Source organism: Pristiophorus japonicus, chromosome 17 (assembly GCF_044704955.1).
Source record: "Pristiophorus japonicus isolate sPriJap1 chromosome 17, sPriJap1.hap1, whole genome shotgun sequence".
NCBI lineage: Eukaryota > Metazoa > Chordata > Chondrichthyes > Pristiophoridae > Pristiophorus > Pristiophorus japonicus.
In genome coordinates, this window is record NC_091993.1 from 117,157,562 (window position 1) to 117,181,089 (window position 23,528).

The 23,528-nt window shown below is 46.3% G+C and overlaps 1 protein-coding gene across 1 annotated transcript in view; it reads right to left on the reverse strand.

Annotated features, from left to right (window-relative positions):
* The window catches only part of LOC139228049 (transmembrane domain-containing protein TMIGD3-like), a 30,087-nt gene extending 21,514 nt beyond the window's left edge, over positions 1 to 8,573 (reverse strand). The window contains exon 1 of the mRNA XM_070859197.1: positions 8,439 to 8,573. Within this exon, the coding sequence (XP_070715298.1) occupies positions 8,439 to 8,478 (40 nt within the window). The 5' untranslated portion in view covers positions 8,479 to 8,573. The remainder of the gene's footprint in view (positions 1 to 8,438) is intronic.
* Between the last annotated feature and the right edge of the window lie 14,955 nt (positions 8,574 to 23,528).

The window sequence follows — 23,528 nt, forward strand, 5'->3', positions numbered from 1 at the left end:
AGGGGGCACCAGTTTGGGTTGGAGTGAGAGGCTAGATGATAGAGCAGGGAATCCACGGGTTTCAAGAATGGGACAAGGCCTAGGTAAAGTGGGGGAGAGTGGAGCTTAACCTGAAGACGAAAGGTGGAAGGAACATGAGAGTGAAAGCTATTGACAGCTGGAGGAATGTTGCAAGGGAGCTGGGCGCACAGTTAGGTATGTGGTAGACTGGTAGTGCGAGTGTTAAGAGGGTGCTTAGGTTTGGTGAGAACAGCTGATTTCCTTAGCACTGATCTTGCTATTTCTCAGGTTTAATTTGAGAAGCACTGGAAGTAGCAAATCTAATGGTCCCAAATTAGAGTGAGACTGTCCACCCAATTTACCTTAGGCTTCAAATATTTAGCACCACTCCATTGTATGTTTGACTTGGGGTGTGCGGCTTTCAACTGGGAGATCAGTGAGAGGGGACATAGTAGCAGGACTAAAGCCCGCAGCCTTGTAGAAGAGTAGGACTGGAGCCATTGTCCTGTGATGAAAAGAATGGAACCGACATACTGGAAGCAGGCCTCGGTGGGAGAGAGGGAGCAGAGTCAGATCTAGAATGCTTGGGTTGGCTCGGAGAGGGAAGAGACCCAGAGCTGGAGCTGTTGGGAGTGGGCCTGGGAAGGAAGGAGAGAGAGAATGAGTGGTGCATTCATAGCAGTCTCGGTTGGGGAGCTGCACCAGGAATACTTGGCTTGACTTGGGGTATCGAACCTAGTTTACATTACATTTGTGGGCTGCCCCGACCTGTGAGAGAACACCACCGCAGGTCGGGGCTATAAATAGAGCTGGAGCGCCGGGCCCTGGAACATCGTGGGCGAAGGTGCGGCGAATGAGGGTACGGGGCCCAGAAGAGTCGAGGGCCCAGGGGCAGCACGGGCCAGCCCACACTGTGATATGTGTTCGCACTAGATCCGTGCAGCAGAGCTGGTCTCCAGTCGTCCTGGTTCAGCCCTTGCCACTGGATAAAGGCCTAGCTCTGTCAAGCCCGTGTGGTGGATGATATGCAACGGTCACCACACGTTAAAAAAATCCACGCACAGACATCTTCCACCCCCTCAATTGGAGTTCAGGACTGGAACATCAGGTCCTTCATTGAAACATCTGTGAACTCTTGTGAAGCAAGTCATCCTCGTTCGAGGGACTGCCTATGATAATTGACATTACAGGAATTAGATGTGGTGTATTTGTAGAACAGTTTGTTCCCACTTATTCATACTCAAATTTCCTCTTATTGAGTTCGGGAAACAAGGGGTGAAGGTGCAAAAGCAAAATACTGCAGATGCTGGAATCTGAAATAAAAACAGAAAATGCTGCAAATACTCAGTAGGTCAGGCAGCATTTGTGGAGAGAGAAACAGAGTTAACATTTCAGGTCGATGACCCTTCGTCAGAACTGGAAAAATTAGAGTTGTATCAAGTTTTTAAGCAAGTGCAGGGGCAGGGAAAGGGGGAGGAAAGAACAAAAGGGAAGGTCTGTGATAGGGTGGAAGGCAGGAGAGATTAGAGAGACAAAAGAGATGATGGTTGCAAGGCAGAAGGAAACGGTAATGGGACAAGTTAAGAAAAAAAGATGAGTCTAGATAGGGTGCAAATGGGAATGGCGGAATCGTCAACAGCTGTTGTGGGGAAGAGAAAAAAGCAGAAAAGAAGAAAAAAAAAAATATGGTAGAGGTTATGATCTGAAATTGTTGAACTCGATGTTGAGTCCAGAAAGCTGTAAAGTGCCTAAACCGAAAGATGAGCTGCCGTTCCTCGAGCTTGCGTTGAGCTTCACTGGAACAGTGCGAGAGGCCGAGGATGGAGAGGTCAGAGTGGGAATGGAGCTGTGAAAGTGGTTGTGTCGATAATTAAAATGCCTGTATCCATGTCCGGGTCAGACCTCCTCAGTCAGTAGCTGCTGTTCCAGGAGCTGATATAACATGTCACAATAATGCCTGGTGAATTGAGCCGTCACAGGCCAATGTGAGTTTCAAGAAAATGCAAGCTGAGTTGTTTGCAAGAATACCACAGAGCGGTATATCAATCACCTCTGAAACTCGTTACATCAGGTATGATCTTTATAGTGCACATTGATGAAGTCTGTGGGGTGGTTTTGGTTTGCTCTTTCTGTGGTGACATCCTGCTATATAGACCTTAGCCTTTCATCTTGGTTTCTCAATAATTAAAACAAATATATAGATAGTCTATAGAAAGAACATTTCCTACAAAGGGACCATTATTTATGCATTATTTTTTGAATCTATTTTCAAGTTATTGCTCTCACCTATTAACCTAACTTCTTGAGCATTTCTTTATTCCTCTCTACATATAGCATAAGGTCTTCCTACATTACAACAGTGACTACACTTCAAAAGTACTTATTTGGTTGTACAGGGCCTTGGTGAGACCACACCTTGAATATTGTGTACAGTTTTGGTCTCCTAATCGGTGGAAGGACGTTCTTGCTATTGAGAGAGTGCAGCGAAGGTTCACCAGACTGATTCCCGGGATGACAGGACTGACATATGAAGAAAGACTGGATCGACCAGGCTTATATTCACTGGAATTTAGAAGAATGAAAGGGGATCTCATAGAAACATATAAAATTCTGACGGGATTGGACAGGTTAGATGCAGGAAGAATGTTCCCGATGTTGGGGAAATCCAGAACCAGGGGTCACAGTCTAAGGGTAAGGGGTAAGCCATTTAAGACCGAGATGAGGAGAAACTTCTTCACTCAGAGAATTGTGAACCTGTGGAATTCTCTACCACAGAAAGCTGTTGAGGCCAGTTCGTTAGATATATTCAAAAGGGAGTTAGATGTGGCCCTTACAGCTAAAGGGATCAAGGGGTATGGAGAGAAAGCAGGAAAGGGGTACTGAAGTTGCATGATCAGCCATGATCATATTGAATGGTGGTGCAGGCTCGAAGGGCCGAATGGCCTACTCCTGCACCTATTTTCTATGTAAAGCACTTTGGGACGTCCGGTAGTTGTGAAAGGCGCTAAAGAAATTCAAGTCTTTCTTTCATCCGAAGCCTCAATGTTGTGGCCCCATGAAGTGGTCATAACTCTAGTTAACGTGGTTCTACAATGTCCTGGGTCTTTGAGTAGAGTAGAAGTGATCCCACTTACATTTAGGTGAAATTAAGAGCGCCAGGAAGAATGGAGGATGAATAGTGAGCATACAATATATGTGTGCGCCGTTCTTTAAAGGCTGCAATTGCATATATTGTCTGGTGATGGAGTTTCTCAGCTGGATTTTATGGGTGGACAGACAGAAGTGGCAGCCAGGGACATCCAGTGGGGGGGGGGTGTCCTTTGACATAAGCCAGCATTCCATTTCTGGAGGAGCCCTTGGAAAAGTACCACCTCTTTTAAATAGCCGGACTGCCACTGGATATAAACTGGGCCTAAATATCTGTCATCTTCTCTATGAGGAGTAAAACCAGCTCATGTGGTGGATGCTGATGCGCAGAATTTCTTTCAAGCGAGAGTTGGACCTGTTTTTGGCTGGGACGGAGATCACCTCTTACAATCAGTATGTACCTGGTAACGTTAATCAATAACAACAACTTGTATTTATATAGCGCCTTTATCGTAGTGAAAACATCCCAAGGTGCCTCACAGGAGTATTATGAGATTAAATATTTGACACCGAGCCAAGCAAGTAGAAATTAGGGCAGGTGACCAAAAGCTTGGTCAAAGAGGTAGGCTTTAAGGAGCGTCTCGAAGGAGGAAAGAGAGGGAGAGAGGCGGAGAGGTTTAGGCAGGGAGTTCCAGACCTTGCGGTCTAGGCAATAGAAGACACCAATGGTTGAGCGATTATAATTAGGGATGCTCTAGAGGGCAGATTTAGAGGATCACAGGGGTTGTGGGGCTGGAGGACATTACAGAGATAGGGAGGGGTGAGGCCATGGAGGGATTTGAAAACAAGGATGAGAATTTTGAAATCGAGGCGTTGTTTAACCGGAAGTCAATGTAGGTCAGCGAGCGGTGATGGGTGAGCGGGACTTGGTGCGACTTAGGAGACGAGCAGCCAAGTGGTCTCCTGGATTAGTTTTGATCGCCTAATGGGGTCAGAGAGGAATTTTCCACAATTTTTATACCCTATTTGTTATCTGTTTTTATGCTTCTCCCAGGGGATTACTTGGCTCTGGGTGGGGTGGGGAGTGACTGTACTCTGATGCACGAGACATCACAACCAACGTTGCCGCTAAACTGCACAGCCGTGCAACTGTCTGGAGGTCCTGTGCAGGCCGCTCACCGGCTTTTCAATGGGAATAACTGCACATATGTGAAAATTTGGATGGGACTTGCAGCTCTTTAAAGGAACTGTGCACCAAAAAAAAATTAGGGGGAACTTTGATCACTTCTGCATGGGACAGGCTGGATGCACCAGTAGCTCTTTTCCTGTCCCTCATTTTTGCACTTGTACATGACTTATGACAGTACCTTTTGTCACCAAGTCCTATTCCAAAGACTGGAGCACATAAATCTAGGCTGACACTCCAGTACAGTGCTGAGGGAGTGCTGCACTGTCGGAAGTGCCGTCATTCGGATGAGGCGTTAAACCGAGGCCCCGTCTACTCTCTGGAACTGGATGTAAAAGATCCTATGGCACTATTTTGAAGAAAAGCAGGGGAGTTATCCCCGGTGTCCTGGCCAATATTTATCCCTCAATGAACATCACAAAAACAGATTATCTGGACATTATCACATTGCTGATTGTGGGAGTTGCTGTGCAAAAATTGGCTGCTGCGTTGCTCACATTACAACAGTGACTACACTCCAAAGGTACTTAATTGGCTGTCCGGTGGTCATGAAAGGCGCTATATAAATGCAAGACTTTCTTTTTTCTTTTTAAGCATACACAAGGAGGGACTATGTGAACACATTTTAAATGAGAACTAATGCAAGCAATATTTCTGTTCATTAACCGAACGGTAAATCACTTTGAGAATCGGAGGTAAAAGATGTCAAACTGGCTGAAAATAAGTGTTGACCCAATGAATTAAGTTGCACCTTGCATCCTCTGTTTTAATTTGAAATCAGTGTTGTTTCTGGTTTTCAACAGCAAAGTATTTTTGCTCATTAAAGGATGTTTCTTAAAGAGTATGGAAGACTTTGAAGAGCAGTAACTCAGTGAGGTTCCTGCTGTACCACCTTTAAAACTTGTTGTGTGTGTACATTTAGCTTCCTGTTTAAATAGGCTTAAGATAAAACTGTGTGGTAAATGTGGGCAAAGCAGCACGACTTTAAAGATGTAGAGGTAAAAATTTACGCGAGCTGCCAAGGCCTGTTGTGCCTCCACAGGCAGCTTGCTTATTTTAATTGCAAGAAAAGAAGCCCTGGGTTTTGAGAGGAGGCAGGGAGGGATTTCAGCAGCAATGGCCCTTCTAAACTCCACAGGAAGGTTTTTTTTTTAAAACATAGGATTACATAGGATATATGGCACAGAAACAGGCCATTCGGCCCAACCAGTCCATACCGGCGTTTATGCTCCACTCGAGCCTCCTTCCGTCTTTCCTCATCTAACTCTCTCAGCATAACCCTCTATTCCCTTCTCCCTCATACGCTTGTCCAGCCTCCCCTTAAATGCATCGATACTATTCACTTCAACCACTCCCTGTGGCAGCGAGTCCCACATTCTCACCACTCTCTGGGTAAAGAAGTTTCTTCTGAATTCCCGATTGGATTTCTTGGTAACTATCTTATATTGATGGCCTCTCGTTATGCTCCTTCCCACAAGTGGGAACGTTCTCTCTGTCTCCACTCTGTCAAAACCTTTCATAATTTTAAAGGCCTCTATTAGGTCACCCCTCAGCCTTCTTTTTTCAAGAGAAAAGAGACCCAGCCTGTTCATTTAAATTTGTTTGAAAAAAAACGTATCTTTTGGGGACAGCTGCTGAAGAATCTTGAATGGGGCAGGCCCAACGCCCGAACAAAGGCCCAATCCAAGTTTGGGTCGGCTGCTTTTCATGCTCCCTTTGGGCGCAGGACATTGATCTATGAAAATGGGCCTTGTTGAGCCCGTTTTAGGTGCGAAAATGGGCGTGAATGAGGTCCAAAAGAAAGACTTGCATTTCTATTGCACCTTTTGCGACCACTGGATGTCCCAAAGCACTTTACAAACAATGAAGTACTTTTTGAAGTGTAGTCACTGTTGTAGTGTCAGAAACAGAAAGTAAACATTATTGTTAAATAATCTTGTGACCATTTTTAATGGTGAAATTTTAGCTTCCAATTGTCGAATAAACTATCCCATGTCTTTGCTGATCCGTATGAACGTCAAAGTCTATAAAGTGAACAAAACGGTTTTATGCTCATGTTGACCAAAAGGGGAATTTCACTTCCCTGCGTGTTAAACAGGAAGAATCCGACAACAATCTGTTGCAACATTCTGCCTTTTTATCGGTAGTTCTGATTAACTTATTTAACTGTGTTTTTAAGTCATGAAATATTTTCACTATTGTTGACAATAAACCAAAAATTGTCTCTATTTTGCACCTTCGGGAAATACTCGGTACCATTAGCAACCAGAGGACCTCATTTTGGCTCCATTATAAGTCGTCTTTCTGCCTGTTTCATGTGGGTTTCTCTGAACGATTGTAAAAGCCCTGTAAAACCGCTCACACCTAACTTATCTCCAAGCACAGCATTACTTTCCGGACACGTGTTGAATTTTAAGGACAGAGCTCATTATTTTGTAAAACAATGACTGTTTATTGAAATAATCAGATGCAAATCTAAATATCTTTGTCATGTTTCAAATGCTATCTAGATATGTTTTTAGAGACAAATGACAATGGATGCTATTTCCTGCAACATTGTCATCTCCCAAATAACATAACGACTCAGATTTTTATAAAGCAGTGATTGGTGAGGCAGAATGGTCAGTATGTTTGATTGTGGATAGTTTATATAAAGAGCTTTAAACCGAAGCAAGTGGATTTGGTGACAGTGGTGGCTTTAAGTTGGCCGGTCAATATTCCGAGCATGCTAAGTTCTTCTGGATCTATCCAGTTTTAACTAAAAATGGGAAATGCCTATCACAGATAACTCTCTGCCTTTTCTAACCTCTCCCCACAATACTAGGCCTGGTAAAACAGAAGAAAATATAAATATTAAAATAAGTTCACAGACCTTTCTTTATTGAGATTGTTCTAGTATAGATGCCACCCTCTTGCCTGTGACCCATTATTCTGCCAAAGAAAATGATCTCTTACGAATGATCTCATCTGCACATTTAATAAAGGCACTGGACAAAATCAATTTGAAATAGCTTCCCGAACTTGCAAAGGAACTCAAGATTGCCAATTTGGGTGATCTTGGCTCTTAGTAATTACCAACATCACTAAAACAGATTCCCCTGGTCATTGTCACATTGCTGTTTGTGGGAGCTTGCTGTGCGCAAATTGGCCCTCTTGTTGCTAATGGTACCGAGTATTTCCCAAAGATAATAAATACAAACAATTTTTGGTTTATTATCAACAATAGTGAAAATATTTCATGACTTAAAAACAGTTAAAAAAAAGTTAATCAGGACTACCGATAAAAAAAAAGGCAGAATCTTGCAACGGGTTGATTACAAAATTCTTCCTGTTTAACCCGGAGAGAAGTGAAATTCCCCTTTTGGTCAACGTGACCGTGTTGTTCACTTTATAGACTTTGACGTTAGCAAAGACCTATTAGCAAAGACATGGCATTTCTCCCCATGTCAGATGTAGTCACCACATTGCATAGGCAAGTTTATTCGATAATTAGAAGCTAAAATCTCACCATTAAAAATGATCGCAAGGTTATTTAACAATGTTACTTTCTGTTTCTGCTTTGGTAATTCTGAAAGTGACAGGAAATGCAGCGTTTGAGAGATTTAAAATGGTGATTATATGATGTCTTGTTTTCACCTAATAGTTACCCGCTGGTTGCATATATATTGATGTTAGTAAACATTATGTATTAAACGCGAACTCGAAATTAGTTGGTTTCACAACCAATTTATTAACTAAATTTTAACTGATAGGCTGAACAAGTCAGTACATATAAAATGCCCAGATTATACTATGCATAAAGTCCCATTAATTACAACTTCAGATAGAGCAGAAAAATAATCCGTCTGATCCGAGAATTCACCTCATCCACATTTCAGCTCCGAGCTTCACAACAATTAAGACCAAAGAAAATGATAATGAAAGCAGGTTTGAATTGATAAAATGAGGTTCGATTGTATTACTTGTAGTGTAAAATAGGAGACATGTACTTAATTTTTCCTCAAAGGCAATCAATGCTGATCTTGAAAAAGAATCGCATTTTGAAAAGCAGTTGGAAGATATTTCTTAGTAGAGGTTTCCCAACAGATGACATTTCTGGTCAGACTTGTGTCAATAAATGTTTCCAATACTTCCAAAAATCCAAATAAGACCAATATTTTCTTACCTGATAGGAAAGCAATGAACAGCAGAAAGGTAAACCCCATTTTTTAAAAAACGTTTTACAACTTCACTTTCCACACACAGATCTTTACTTCACGGACCCTGCTTCCGCACTGAAGTATCGAACCATTCGTTTGCTTCCCTTTAACACTTGTGAGATCGTGACCACTACCATAACTGAGCACAGAAAGTGCAGCTTTCAGTTGTGACACCCTCAGACCTTACAACATGTCTAGTTTGAATAAATAAGTACCAAGGCATTCATGGTACAACACTCTGGTGCTATATAAAAGCCTAATTGTTTCCTTTCTTAGCCCAGTGTGAAGAATTGGATCAACTGTTTTAATTGTTGGTGACAAAATGACTGCTGCACGTAGAGTTAAAATCTTATAGCTTGTGCAATCTCTATTAAATCGTTTAAATTCTGTACAGTGTATTCAATAAGATGTGCTTTGTGATTCGTTTAATTTGCTTTGCACCATTTGTATTCTTGGGATTGTTTGTCTAAATGCAGAAGCACAACTTCAATGCACTGAAAGACTTTCCAGAAAATAAAATCCACTTGATAGATAATTAACCCTTAGACTTATCCATTGTCAATCTGGGAAGCTGTTTTTAAATTTGCATTTAAATTTTTTACAAATATAGCCTTTATGTGATATACAAGGAAGACAAGGAAAGCGAGCTAATTTGACATTGAAGTGATTCGACAGCATCTCCCAAACCCACGGCCTCCACCACCTACAACAATAACAATAATTTGTATTTATATAGCGCCTTTAATGTGGTGAAACATCCCAAGGCGCTTCACAGGAGTGTTATGAGGTAAAAAAATTTGACACGAGCTGCATAAGTAGAAATTAGCGCAGGTGACCAAAAGGTTGGTCAAAGAGGTAGGTTTTAAGGAGCGTCTTAAAGGAGAAAGGAGAGGTAGCGAGGCAGAGAGGTTTAGGCAGGGAGTTCCAGAGCTTGGGGCCTAGGCAACAGAAGGCACGGCCACCGATGGTTGAGCGATTACAATCAGGGATGCTCAAGAGGGCAGAATTAGAGGAGCGCAGAAATATAAACATAGAAACATAGAAAATAGTCGCAGGAGCAGGCCGTTCAGCTCTTCTAGCCTGCACCGCCATTCAATGAGTTCATGGCTGAACATGAAACTTCAGTACCCCCTTCCTGCTTTCACGCCATACCCCTTGATCCCCCGAGTAGTAAGGACTTCATCTAACTCCCTTTTGAATATATTTCGTGAATTGGCCTCAACTACTTTCTGTGGTAGAGAATTCCACAGGTTCACCACTCTCTGGGTGAAGAAGTTTCTCCTCATCTCGGTCCTAAATGGCTTACCCCTTATCCTTAGACTGTGACCCCTGGTTCTGGACTTCCCCAACATTGGGAACATTCTTCCTACATCCAACCTGTCCAAACCCGTCAGAATTTTAAACGTTTCTATGAGGTCCCCTCTCACTCTTCTGAACTCCAGTGAATACAAGCCCAGTTGATCCAGTCTCTCTTGATAGGTCAGTCCCACCATCCCGGGAATCAGTCTGGTGAATCTTCGCTGCACTCCCTCAATAGCAAGAATGTCCTTCCTCAAGTTAGGAGACCAAAACTGTACACAATACTCCAGGTGTGGCCTCACCAAGACCCTGTACAACTGTAGCAACACCTCCCTGCCCCTGTACTCAAATCCCCTCGCTATGAAGGCCAACATGCCATTTGCTTTCTTAACCACCTGCTGTAACTGCATGCCAACCTTCAATGACTGATGTACCATGACACCCAGGTCTCGTTGCACCTCCCCTTTTCCTAATCTGTCAACATTCAGATAATAGTCTGTCTCTCTGTTTTTACCACCAAAGTGGATAACCTCACATTTATCCACATTATACTTCATCTGCCACGCATTTGCCCACTCACCTAACCTATCCAAGTCACTCTGCAGCCTCATAGCATCCTCCTCGCAGCTCACACTGCCACCCAACTTAGTGTCATCCGCAAATTTGGAGATACTACATTTAATCCCCTCGTCTAAATCATTAAAGTACAATGTAAACAGCTGGGGCCCCAGCACAGAACCTTGCGGTACCCCACTAGTCACTGCCTGCCACTCTGAAAAGTACCCATTTACTCCGACTCTTTGCTTCCTGTCTGGCAACCAGTTCTCAATCCACGTCAGCACACTACCCCCAATCCCATGTGCTTTAACTTTGCACATTAATCTCTTGTGTGGGACCTTGTCGAAAGCCTTCTGAAAGTCCAAATATACCCATCAACTGGTTCTCCTTTGTCCACTTTACTGGAAACATCCTCAAAAAATTCCAGAAGATTTGTCAAGCATGATCTCCCTTTCACAAATCCATGCTGACTTGGACCTATCATATTACCTCTTTCCAAATGCGCTGCTATGACATCCTTAATAATTGATTCCATCATTTTACCCACTACTGAGGTCAGGCTGACCGGTCTATAATTCCCTGTTTTCTCTCTCCCTCCTTTTTTAAAAAGTGGGGTTACATTGGCTACCCTCCACTCCATAGGAACTGATCCAGAGTCAATGGAATGTTGGAAAATGACTGTCAATGCATCCGCTATTTCCAAGGCCACCTCCTTAAGTACTCTGGGATGCAGTCCATCAGGCCCTGGGGATTTATCGGCCTTCAATCCCATCAATTTCCCCAACACAATTTCCCGACTAATAAAGATTTCCCTCAGTTCCTCCTCCTTACTAGACCCTCTGACCCCTTTTATATCCGGAAGGTTGTTTGTGTCCTCCTTAGTGAATACCGAACCAAAGTACTTGTTCAATTGGTCTGCCATTTCTTTGTTCCCCGTTATGAATTCCCCTGATTCTGACTGCAGGGGACCTATGTTTGTCTTTACTAACCTTTTTCTCTTTACATACCTATAGAAACTTTTGCAATCCGCCTTAATGTTCCCTGCAAGCTTCTTCTCGTACTCCATTTTCCCTGCCCTAATCAAACCCTTTGTCCTCCTCTGCTGAGTTCTAAATTTCTCCCAGTCCCCAGGTTCGCTGCTATTTCTGGCCAATTTGTATGCCACTTCCTTGGCTTTAATACTATCCCTGATTTCCCTAGATAGCCACGGTTGAGCCACCTGCCCTTTTTTATTTTTACGCCAGACAGGAATGTACAATTGTTGTAATTCATCCATGCGGTCTCCAAATGTCTGCCATTGCCCATCCACAGTCAACCCCTTAAGTATCATTCGCCAATCTATCTTAGCCAATTCACGCCTCATACCTTCAAAGTTACCCTTCTTTAAGGTCTGGACCATGGTCTCTGAATTAACTGTTTCATTCTCCATCCTAATGTAGAATTCTACCATATTATGGTCACTCTTCCCCAAGTACCTCGCACAATGAGATTGTTAATTAATCCTCTCTCATTACACAACACCCAGTCTGAGATGGCCCCCCCCCCTAGTTGGTTCCTCGACATATTGGTCTAGAAAACCATCCCTTATGCACTCCAGGAAATCCTCCTCCACCATATTGCTTCCAGTTTGGCTAGTCCAAGCTATGTGCATATTAAAGTCACCCATTATAACTGCTGCACCTTTATTGCATGCACTCCTAATTTCTTGTTTGATGCCCTCCCCAACATCACTACTACTGTTTGGAGGTCTGTACACAACTCCCACTAACGTTTTTTGCCCTTTAGTGTTCTGCAGCTCTACCCATATAGATTCCACATCATCCAAGCTAATGTCTTTCCTAACTATTGCATTAATCTCCTCTTTAACCAGCAATGCTACCCCACCTCCTTTTCCTTTTATTCTATCCTTCCTGAATGTTGAATACCCCTGGATGTTGAGTTCCCAGCCCTGATCATCCTGGAGCCACGTCTCCGTAATCCCAATCACATCATATTTGTTAACATCTATTTGCACAATTAATTCATCCACTTTATTGCGGATACTCCTTGCATTAAGACACAAAGCCTTCAGGCTTGCTTTTTTAACACCCTTTGTCCTTTTAGAATTTTGCTGTACAGTGGCCCTTTTTGTTCTTTGCTTTGGGTTTCTCTGCCCTCCACTTTTCCTCATCTCCTTTCTGTCTTTTGCTTTTGCCTCATTTTTGTCTCCCTCTGTCTCCCTGCATAGGTTCCCATCCCCCTGCAATATTAGTTTAACTCCTCCCCAACAGCACTAGCAAACACTCCCCCTAGGATATTGGTTCCGGTCCTGCCCAGGTGCAGACCGTCCGGTTTGTACTAGTCCCACCTCCCCCAGAACCGGTTCCAATGCCCCAGGAATTTGAATCCCTCCCTGCTGCACCACTGCTCAAGCCATGTATTCATCTGCGCTATCCTGCGATTCCTACTCTGACTAGCACGTGGCACTGGTAGCAATCCCGAGATTACTACTTTTGAGGTCCTACTTTTTAATTTAGCTCCTAGCTCCTTAAATTCTTTTCGTAGGACCTCATCCCTTTTTTTACCTATGTCGTTGGTACCAATGTGCACCACAACAACTGACTGTTCTACCTCCCATTTTAGAATGTCCTGCACCCGCTCCGAGACATCCTTGACCCTTGCACCAGGGAGGCAACATACCATCCTGGAGTCTCGGTTGCGGCCGCAGAAACGCCTATCTATTCCCCTCACCATTGAATCCCCTATCACTATCGCACTCTCAATCTTTTTCCTGCCCTCCTGTGCAGCAGAGCCAGCCTCGGTGCCATGAACTTGGCTGCTGCTGCCCTCCCCTGATGAGTCATCCCCCCCAACAGTACTCAAAGCAGTGTATCTGTTTTGCAGGGGGATGACCACAGGGGACCCCTGCACTATCTTTCTTGCACTGCTCTTCCTGCTGGTCTTCCATTCCCTATCTGGCTGTGGACCCTTCTCCTGCGGTAAGACCAACTCACTACACGTGATACTCACGTCATTCTCAGCATCGTGGATGCTCCAGAGTGAATCCACCCTCAGCTCCAACTCCGCAACGCGGACCATCAAGAGCTCAAGGCGGATACACTTCCCACACACATAGCGCCCAGGGACACCGGAAGTGTCCCTGAGTCCCCACATGGTACAGGAGGAGCATATCACGTGACCGAGCTCTCCTGCAATGTCTTAACCCTTAGATACCCTTAAATTGTTAGTAACAATGCTAAAGTTCACTTACTGATATAAAAAAGAATAAGAAAAGCTACTCACCAATCACCAGCCAATCACTTACCCCATTGGCTGTGACGTCACTTTTTGATTCCTTTCTACTTCTATTTTGCTTTCTCTCCCACTGTAGCTGCACCGGTCGCCTTTTATAGGCCGCTCCCCTCTCACCAACTGCCGCTGGCTCTCGATCTCCCGCTGGGCCTTTTATAGGCCGCTCCCCTCTCACCAACTGCCGCTGGCTCTCGATCTCCTGCTGGGCCTTTTATAGGCCGCTCCCCTCTCACCAACTGCCGCTGGCTCTCGATCTCCTGCTGGGCCTTTTATAGGCCGCTCCCCTCTCACCAACTGCCGCTGGCTCTCGATCTCCTGCTGGGCCTTTTATAGGCCACTCCCCTCTCACCAACTGCCGCTGGCTCTCGATCTCCCGCTGGGCCTTTTATAGGTCGCTCCCCTCTCACCAACTGCTGCTGGCTCTCGATCTCCCGCTGGGCCTTTTATAGGCCGCTCCCCTCTCACCAACTGCTGCTGGCTCTCGATCTCCCGCTGGGCCTTTTATAGGTAGCTCCCCTCTCACCAACTGCTGCTGGCTCTCGATCTCCCGCTGGGCCTTTTATAGGTCGCTCCCCTCTCACCAACTGCCGCTGGCTCTCGATCTCCCGCTGGGCTTTTGATAGGTCGCACCTCTCTCACCAACTGCTGCTGGCTCTCGATCTCCCGCTGGGCCTTTTATAGGCCGCTCCCCTCTCACCAACTGCTGCTGGCTCTCGATCTCCCGCTGGGCCTTTTATAGGTAGCTCCCCTCTCACCAACTGCTGCTGGCTCTCGATCTCCCGCTGGGCCTTTTATAGGTCGCTCCCCTCTCACCAACTGCCGCGGGCTGGCAGCCTCCTAGCATGTTAGCCATTACTGAGGTGCAGGGTGTGACCTATTTGCTGTATGTACCATGCATTGGGTAGTAGCGATCCTGGAAATACACCTTCTATGGGACTTGAACTTCCTGGACTGTGTTTTCCTGCTGTTCCTGCTCCAGCTCGTCACCTGTGGCTCAGTGGGTAGCACTTTCTTCATTGGCTGTGAAACGCTTTGGGACGTCCGGCGGTTGCGAAAGGTGCTATATAAATGCAAGTCTTTCTTTTCCAAAATATCAATATCCACACTACAGAGTTCATTGAAAAGCTACTCTTTTAAAAACATAGGAATGGGAGGAGGTCTATTCAGCCCCTTCAACCTGTTCAGTTAGATCCTGGCTGATCTGCATTTTAACTCCATTTACTCGCCTCCTTGCCTAACAAAAATCAATCAAACTCAGTTTCGAAATTTTAAATTGATCCCTAGCTTTTTTTAAATTCATTCGCAGGATGTGGGTGTCATTGGCAAACCAGTATTTATTACCCATCCCTAATTGCCCTTGAGAAGGTGGAGGTTTGGTACAACTGAGTGGCTTGCTAGGCCATTTCAGAGGGCAGCTAAGAGTCAACTACCTTGCTGTGGGGCTGGAGTCATGTTTAGGCCCAGACCAGGGTAAGGACAGCAGATTTCCTGCCCTAAAGGACATTAGTGAACCAGATGTTTTTTTCTGACAATCTGGTAGTTTCATGGTCACCATTATTCATACTAGCTTTTTATTCCACATTTTATTTCATTAACTGAGTTTAAATTCCCCAGCTACCCTGGTGGGATTTGAACTTCTATACTCCTTAGATCATTAGCTCGGGCCTCTGGATTACTAGTCAAGTAACATGGGCTCAATTTTGGCCAGGAGTTGCTCCGTTTTTTTTTGGAGTAGGCTGCTTTTTCTGGTGTAACTTAAAAATCCCCAGTTTCCCCAATCAATTTGCACCAGCGTAACTCACTTAGTTAGGCTTTTTTTTTAGGTTATTTTTTTTTTTCTCAAAAGAGGGCATTACCAGCCAGTTCTGCCCATTTAGGCAACTTTGGCCAGCTAATAGTTATTCCATTTCTATTTAGGCCAGCGTATGTGGCCTTGAGAAAACCCTTGCGGAGAGATAAAGAAATCGGCACAGGTAGGTACATCAGAGGCCATTCGGCCTGGCATAGGGGCGGGAAGCGGAGAGGATCTGGACCTAAACCAACCAAGCCTTACCTTTAGCAATGTTTGCAAACAAAAACTACTAACAATTTTATAAGAATAAAAAATTAAAGTCCTACCTTCATCTTCAAACTGCAATTCGCCTTTCTGCACTTGGCACGGGGAGGCAGCGGGCCAGTGCGGGAGGCCACTCAGCCTGGGCTAGGGGCAGGACAACACACCAGGAGGCCACTCGGCCTGGGCTAGGGGCGGGACAACACACCGGGAGGCCATGCGGCCTGGGCTAGGGGCGGGACAACATACCGGGAGGCCATGCGGCCTGGGCTAGGGGCGGGACAACACACCAGGAGGCCATGCGGCCTGGGCTAGGGGCGGGACAACACACCGGGAGGCCACTCAGCCTGGGCTAGGGGCGGGACAACACACCAGGAGGCCACTCGGCCTGGGCTAGGGGCGGGACAACACACCAGGAGGCCATGCGGCCTGGGCTAGGGGCGGGACAACACACCGGGAGGCCACTCGGCCTGGGCTAGGGGCGGGACAACACACCGGGAGGTCACTCGGCCTGGGCTAGGGGCGGGACAACACACCAGGAGGCCACTCGGCCTGGGCTAGGGGCGGGACAACACACCGGGAGGCCACTCGGCCTGGGCTAGGGGCGGGAACGATTGAACTGGCAGGCATCGGGATTCAACGGCGAGGCTGCAAGCAAATCAACTGAGAGGCTGGTGGTGGGGCGGGGGAAGAGGGAGGGAGGGAGCTGGTAAGCATCGGGGGCTACAGAAAGGGAGAGGCTGCAGTAAACATATTGTGTTCCTAACACAGATGAGACTGCACACAGGGAGGTTAAAGTAACAGTGACCTTAGTCTTTAATAAGACACTCCAGAGTGAGGAACAGGCCTTAGGGGCCGGCTTATATACAGTGCTCCCAAGGGATGCTGGGATCCCTTGGGGCTTCAGGGGATGAGCTCCCTGGTGGCGGAACATGGGAGTGCATGCCTTTCAGATACACAACAAAACACAGTTAAATAAATCTATAGGGAACTTTGATTCAGTAAAAGTAGAAGTGGCTTTTCAGTTCTGTCATATCAGACCATAAATATCGGGGCCTTTTTCTCAGAATTGTTGTATTTCGACGTTTCTCGTTTGGTTAGGTGTAGTTTATGAAAAGTGCACATTGACCAGAATTCTGAATTATTCGTGCTCTGAGAAATGAGTGGAAACAAAAAGTCTAGTATCTTCTGTTGGATGAATTACTTGTAATAAGTAATCCCTGAGTGAATTGATGAAAAACAAGAAAGCAAGATATTCAGCTCAGAAATGTGGTTGCGAAGACACAAGCAGCTCTTTAAAGGCCGATTGCCAACTCGCAGCGCTACTGCGCATGCGCGGACATCACCATTCTCCACTGCGCATGTGCAGACATCCCAGCACATTGTCCAGCGCAGAACGCAGGCTCCATCCCCCGAGTCGACTGGCCACGCTGCGCGCCTGCAATGAAGAGGCCAGACAGCGGCCAAAGTTGCAGCATTTTTTTACGGCGCATCTCCGAACGTACATAAGCGGCACAACTCCGGTAAGTGCTCTGAAAAACGGGCTCGGCCAAAATTGAGCCCATAGCCACTATGCTACTGTACTTTGGAGGCGAGAGCTCTGGATTTCCAATATATCAATATATCCGACACAGCATTTGAACTCGACTGATAAGAGGAATGAACATACTGTTACAATGAAATATATTCTCAGCAATTTGCATGTTCTCCATCAATTTCTACTTAACAAACATTTAACAAACAAACAGAAAATATTATCAGGCCTGGGTTAATACGTATTACAGATATTTACTCCGAGATGCAAGCCAGGGCGAAAGAGTACGGCCACTGCATTAATACCAACTCGCATAATTAGCATCCCCTAGCACACATTAGCACTAGTGCGCTGGCCCTGACGCACTAACCCCACCAATGTGACATACAAAAACAGGAAAAAGAAAGAAATTAGATATCCTCGTGTGGTGCAAGTGGCAAATCGCCAGCCGTTCGATCGGGTCTTTCTTTGAACTGGATGGTATAGTGCGTTAAAACCCCGCCCATTCACATCTGGTACTAGTGCTTGAATCCAAGCTGCACTATGTGATAAAAGTCTCCTTTCAGTGCTGGCTCAAAGAAACAAGCACGAAATAAGTCCGGCAGACTTTACCCGCAAAGGTTAAACTTTCGAGTCGGCCAGAAAGCGGGTACGGGGATCGCGATATATGATTTAAAGCTAGCCTCCACTTTTAAACGCAGTCTGCACTTCTTAAAGGGAAGGTGCATTCTGCATTCCGCTCCTCATTGAACTGGTTGTCAAGGCAACTGTTATGGCTCAACAGGACAGAGAAAGGTCACCCTAGGTTCTCAGATGCAGCACTGGAGAATTTGGTGCAGGGGTTAGAATGGAGAAGACATGTCCTCTGCCCACGGGGGCCAGGAGGCCCTCCAGACTCACAGTAAGAAGGCATGGGAGCAGGTAGCTGATGCGGTCAGTGCCAGCATTTCTTGCGCTGGGGAATTGGATCCAGTGCTGAAAGAAGCTTAATGACCTCATATGAGTGGTCAAGGTCAGTGAATGCATCTTCAAAAGCCATCTCCCACCAACAGCACCACTAGCCTCACACACTGCTCAATGCCTCACAACCCCATCACTCACCTACCAACAATTCCTGGCAATCACAACTCACACCTCACATTCATAGCTTTACCTCACCCTCACACACTTACCGCTACTGCAAGCCTCACACCCACATCTCACACCCAGCTATTCAACCATGACAGGCACATCACGGTTTTGTTAACTCTACTTACCGCCAGGCTTGTTTTATTTCAACATTAAAAAAAGGCTGTGTTTAACTTTTGTGGAATTCAATCTTTTCAAACTGACTCTGCCTCAATAGAGTCAGACTTAACCAGTAACTTCTTTAACCAGAGAGTGGTAAGAATATGGAACTCGCTGCCACAGGGAGTAATTGAGGCGAATAGCATCGATGCATTTAAGGGGAAGCTAGATAAGTATGAGAGGGAGAAAGGAATAGAAGTATATGCTGATGGGGTTCGATAAAGTAGGATGGGAGGAGGCTTGTGTGCGGCGTAAACACCGACATGGACCAGTTGGGCTGAATGGCCTGTTTATGTGCTGTTAATTCCATATAATCACCCAAACACATTGCACCACACTGACTGACACACTTCCCTTTATCTTGCAGGACAAGGTGACGTATAACAGGAGACAGCAGAAGCTAGCCAGCAGAGAACAGGCATGGCTGCATATCCTGAGCCAGCTGGAGTAGACGATGCTTGACATTATTGGCGGGGCCGTCACTGAGGCCGTGGCAATCGGTAAGGCTGAAACCATTGAAGATGTCGGTTTGCTCAGACCTAATCCTCCTTCTCACATCCCACTTCCCCCTCATCCCACAATCTCTTCTCACTTACAAGCTGCAGATGGTGTAAGCATGCACATCTTGCTTTCCACGCCATCCCTCACTGCAGCCCAGCCCTTGTGTCTTCGTCCTTTCACATAATCAAGAACTCCAATCCCCCCAGCCAGTGCAGGAAGAACAAGAGGAGAGAGATAGAGATGAAGAGACACGGTCACTCGATCTGACATTCACAGGCACTAGCTCAGAAACTGGCACTGCGCATACTTTGGAGGGCAGTATAGAGGTGGGATCTGCACATAAGAGCATAAGAAATAGGATCAAGAGTAGGCCATTTTGCCCCTCGACCATTCATGGCTGATCTGATCTCGGGCTCATCTCCACTTCCCTGCCCGCTCCCCATAACCCTTTATTCCCTTATCGCTCAAAAATCTGTCTATCTCCACCTTAAATATATTCAATGACCCGGCCTCCACAGCTCTCTGGGGCAGAGAATTCCACAGATTTACAACCCTCTGAGAGAAGAAATTCCTCCTCATCTTAGTTTTAAATAGGCGGCCCCTTATTCTGAAACTATGCTCCCTAGTTCTAGATTTCCCCACAAGGGGAAACATCCTCTCTGCATCTACCTTGTCGAGCCCCCTCAGTATCTTATTTGTTTCACGAAGATTATCTATCATTCTTCTAAACTCCAATGAGTATAGGCCCAATCTACTCCACCTTTCCTCATAAGTCAACCCCTTCACCTCAGGAATCAACCTAGTGAACCTTCTCTGAACTGCCTCCAATGCAAGTATATCCCTCCTTAAATAAGGAGACCAAAACTGTACGCAGTACTCCAGGTGGTCTCACCAATACCCTGTACAGTTGTAGCAGGACTTCTCTGCTTTTATATTCCATCCCCTTTGCAATAAAGGCCATCATTCCATTTGCCTTCCTGATTACTTGCTGTACCTACATACTAAACTTTTGTGCTTCATGCACAAAGACCCCCAGGTCCCATTGTACTGCAGCATTTTGTAATTTCTCTCCATTTAAATAATGATTTACTTTTTTTATTTTTCATGCCAAAGTTAATAACCTCACACTTTCCCACATTATACTCCATCTGCCAAATGTTTGCCCACTCACTGAGCCTGTCTATATCCCTTTGAAGATTTTTTGTGTCCTCCTCACAACTTGCTTTCCGACTCATCTTTGTATCATCAGCAAACTTGGCTACATTACACTTGGTGCCTTCATCCAAGTCATTAATATAAATTGTAAATAGATGAGGCCCCTGCACTGATCCCTGCGGCAGCCCACTAGTTATCGTTTGCCAACGAGAATATGACCCATTTATCTCAACTCTCTGCTTTCTGTTATTTAGCCAATCTGCTATCCATGCTAATATATTACCCCCAACCCAGTGAGCTTTTATCTTGTGCAGTAACCTCTTATGTGGCACCTTATCGAATGCTTTCTGGAAATCCAAATACACCACATCCACTGGTTCCCTCTTATCTACCCTGCTCGTCACATCCTCAAAGAACTCTAGCAAATTTGTCAAACATGATTTCACTTTCATAAAACCATGCTGACTCTGCTTGACTGTAGTATACTTTTCCAAATGTCCTGCTAATGCTTCCTTAATAATGGACTCTAGCATTTTCCCAATAAGAGATGTTCGGCTAACTGGTCTATAGTTTCCTGCTTTCTGTCTGCCTCCTTTTTTAAATAGGGGCGTTACATTTGCGGTTTTCCAAGGCGCTGAGACCTCAACAGAATCCAGGGAGTTTTGGTAGATTACAACCAATGCTTCCACTATCTCTGCAGTCATTTCTTTTAAGATCCTAGGATGCACGCCATCAGGTCCAGGGGGAGTTGGATATGGCCCTTACGGCTAAAGGGATCAAGGGGTATGGCGAGAAGGCAGGAAAGGGGTACTGAGGGAATGATCAGCCATGATCTTATTGAATGGTGGTGCAGGTTCGAAGGGCCGAATGGCCTACTCCTATTTTCTATGTTTCTATGTTTCTATGTTTAGTCCCATTATTTTACCGAGAACTTTTTCTTTAGTGATAGTGATTATTATAAGTTCCTCCCTCCCGATAGCCCCCTGATTATCCATTATTGGGATTGGCACATGGTGAGTCACTGGGCACGAGTGACCTGTAGCCAGGGCAGGGGGAAAGGGTAGCACAGGTGCCAGCTCCCCGAAGGGCGAGGTCACACACGAGTTTTGCTACAGAGGACTCAGATGAGGACTTCGATGGGGTGGGCTACAAAACAAGGGCGATGGGCATGATAAAGAGCCAATATTGCACAAGGCTTTGCGTAGAGGCTATGATTTCCAGGATTGACATGGTGGGCAATTTCATTAGAGCACTCGTGAGCCCAACCATGATGTGGGGTCCGATGGGCGATGTCTCAGCTTCCACTGCAGCACAAGCAGAAGCGACCGAACATCTGAGTGTTACAGTGGAAGCTCAAACCTCTGCCATGCAAACTCAACTTGCTGCCATCGAGGCTTGATTTACCAGTGTGGAAAGGGACTTGCAGGGTGCCACATCAGCCCAGCAATCTGTCCTCCAACAGATTACCGGTTGAACCTCCCTTATCCAGCACCCTGCAGACCTGGCCTGTCCCGAATGAGGGATTTTGCCGGATGAGGGGAGGTCACGTGTTTGGGTGGTCTGCGCCTTTAAGCGCTGTTGCTGGGGTTAGTGTGTGTGTGTGCTGATTGGCTGGACTGACTGTCAGTCAGTCAGTCCAGCCAATCAGTGTGCAGGGGGCCCAGCAGAGCTGGCGGGCCCAGAAGAGTCGGTCCGACGCCTCTCGGAGGGGGCGCTGCGGGGAGGAGCGGCGAGCTCGAAGATTGTGGCTGAAGGAGTTCCAGCAGGGTGACGAGGAGGAGGCAGCCGATCGAGGAGAAAGATTATATTGGGGAGTAGGATTTTGACGGTCGCGATCTGCGCATGCGCCACCCAGCGGCCGGGAATGGTTCCGGACGAGGGGTGGTGCCGGATAAGGGAGTCCCGGATAAGAGCAGTTCAACCTGTACTCGGATTGCTGAGGCGCTGCCTCGGGGGAACGGCAGTGACTCCATGGAGCATGAACCCGCTGTCCTCTCTCAGAATGACAACATTCGTACTGCCACCACTGCCGCTCTGCCAGAGCTGTTGACTGTCAGCCAGCCATCCCAGACTGCTGCCGCCCATGCCGAGGTGGTGCAGTCTACATTCGGGCCCTCTAGGCCCAGAGCTGCTTGAGGTTGTCCCTGCAAGGCCATCTGCAGCCCTTCCCACTGAAAGTCAGCAGCTTCCCATCAGCCCTGCTGCAGCCAAAGGTGCGGCACTCGGACAGGCAAAGGCACACAGAAGACAGGCGCTAAGGGAATGCACAAGGGTGACTAGTTGACTTTGTAGTATTGGATTGAATGATTACTAAATGTGGTATGGAAAGTTTGTTTTGTGGTGGCTTTCATTTCAGCATTGTGGCCAAGAGGATGCTGTGATGTTCCGTGACAGAGGGATGGTAAGGTGAGGAATTGTTGAGCAACGGGGGTCTGGGGATTCATTCAGAGGAACCGGAGTCTGATGATGCCTGTCCGGAACGTGGATATGCAGGCTGCCACCTCCCTTCCTCCTCCTCCCCCCCCTCCTCCTTCTCCTCCTCCTGAGTTGATCATAGAACCTGTGGTGGCAAAGGCTGCACCCTCATGATGGCCAAGTTGTGGGGGATGCAGTAGACCACCACAAATTGGAACACCCGCTTCAGGCAAGTACTGGAGGGCTCCTCCCGAACGGTCAAGGCAGCGGAATCGTTGCTTCAGCACCCCGATGGTCTGCTCGATAATGTTCCTCGTGGCAGCATGCCTCTCCTTGCATGAGTGCTGGCCATGAGTGGCGGGGTTGTGGAGGGGGTCAACAGCTAGGTGTCAGAGCTGGTCTCCAGTCGTCTTGGTTAACCCTTGCCACTGGACCAAGACCTAGCTTGGCCACCACACGTTAAAAAAATCCACGCAAGGCATCTTCCACCCTTCAATATGTAGTTTGTTTCCTGGAATATCAGGTCCTTCATCGAAACACCTGTTTTTATTTCATATTTCCAGGATCTGCAGTATTTTTCTGTGGAAGCAAATCATCCTCGATATGAGGGATCACCTAAGAGAGAGATGTAGAGCGAAGAATCCTTGTCACCTAGCAGCCACCCTCATATTCGAAGTGGTGGCTGGAAGATTGCTGGCACAATGGAATGGCGTGGGATGAAGGCATCATAACTGTTGCCAGGGTACCGGGCATTCACCATCATGGTGTGCTGGGTGTGGTTACACACCGACTGCTCATTAAGTGAGTGGTAGCCTTTGCAGTTACGGAACAATAACAACAACTTATATTTATATAGCGCCTTTAACGTAGTAAAACATCCCAAAGCGCTTCGCAGGAGTGTTATATGACCAGAAATATGACACCGAGCCACATCAGGGGAAATTAGGGCAGCTGACCAAAGGC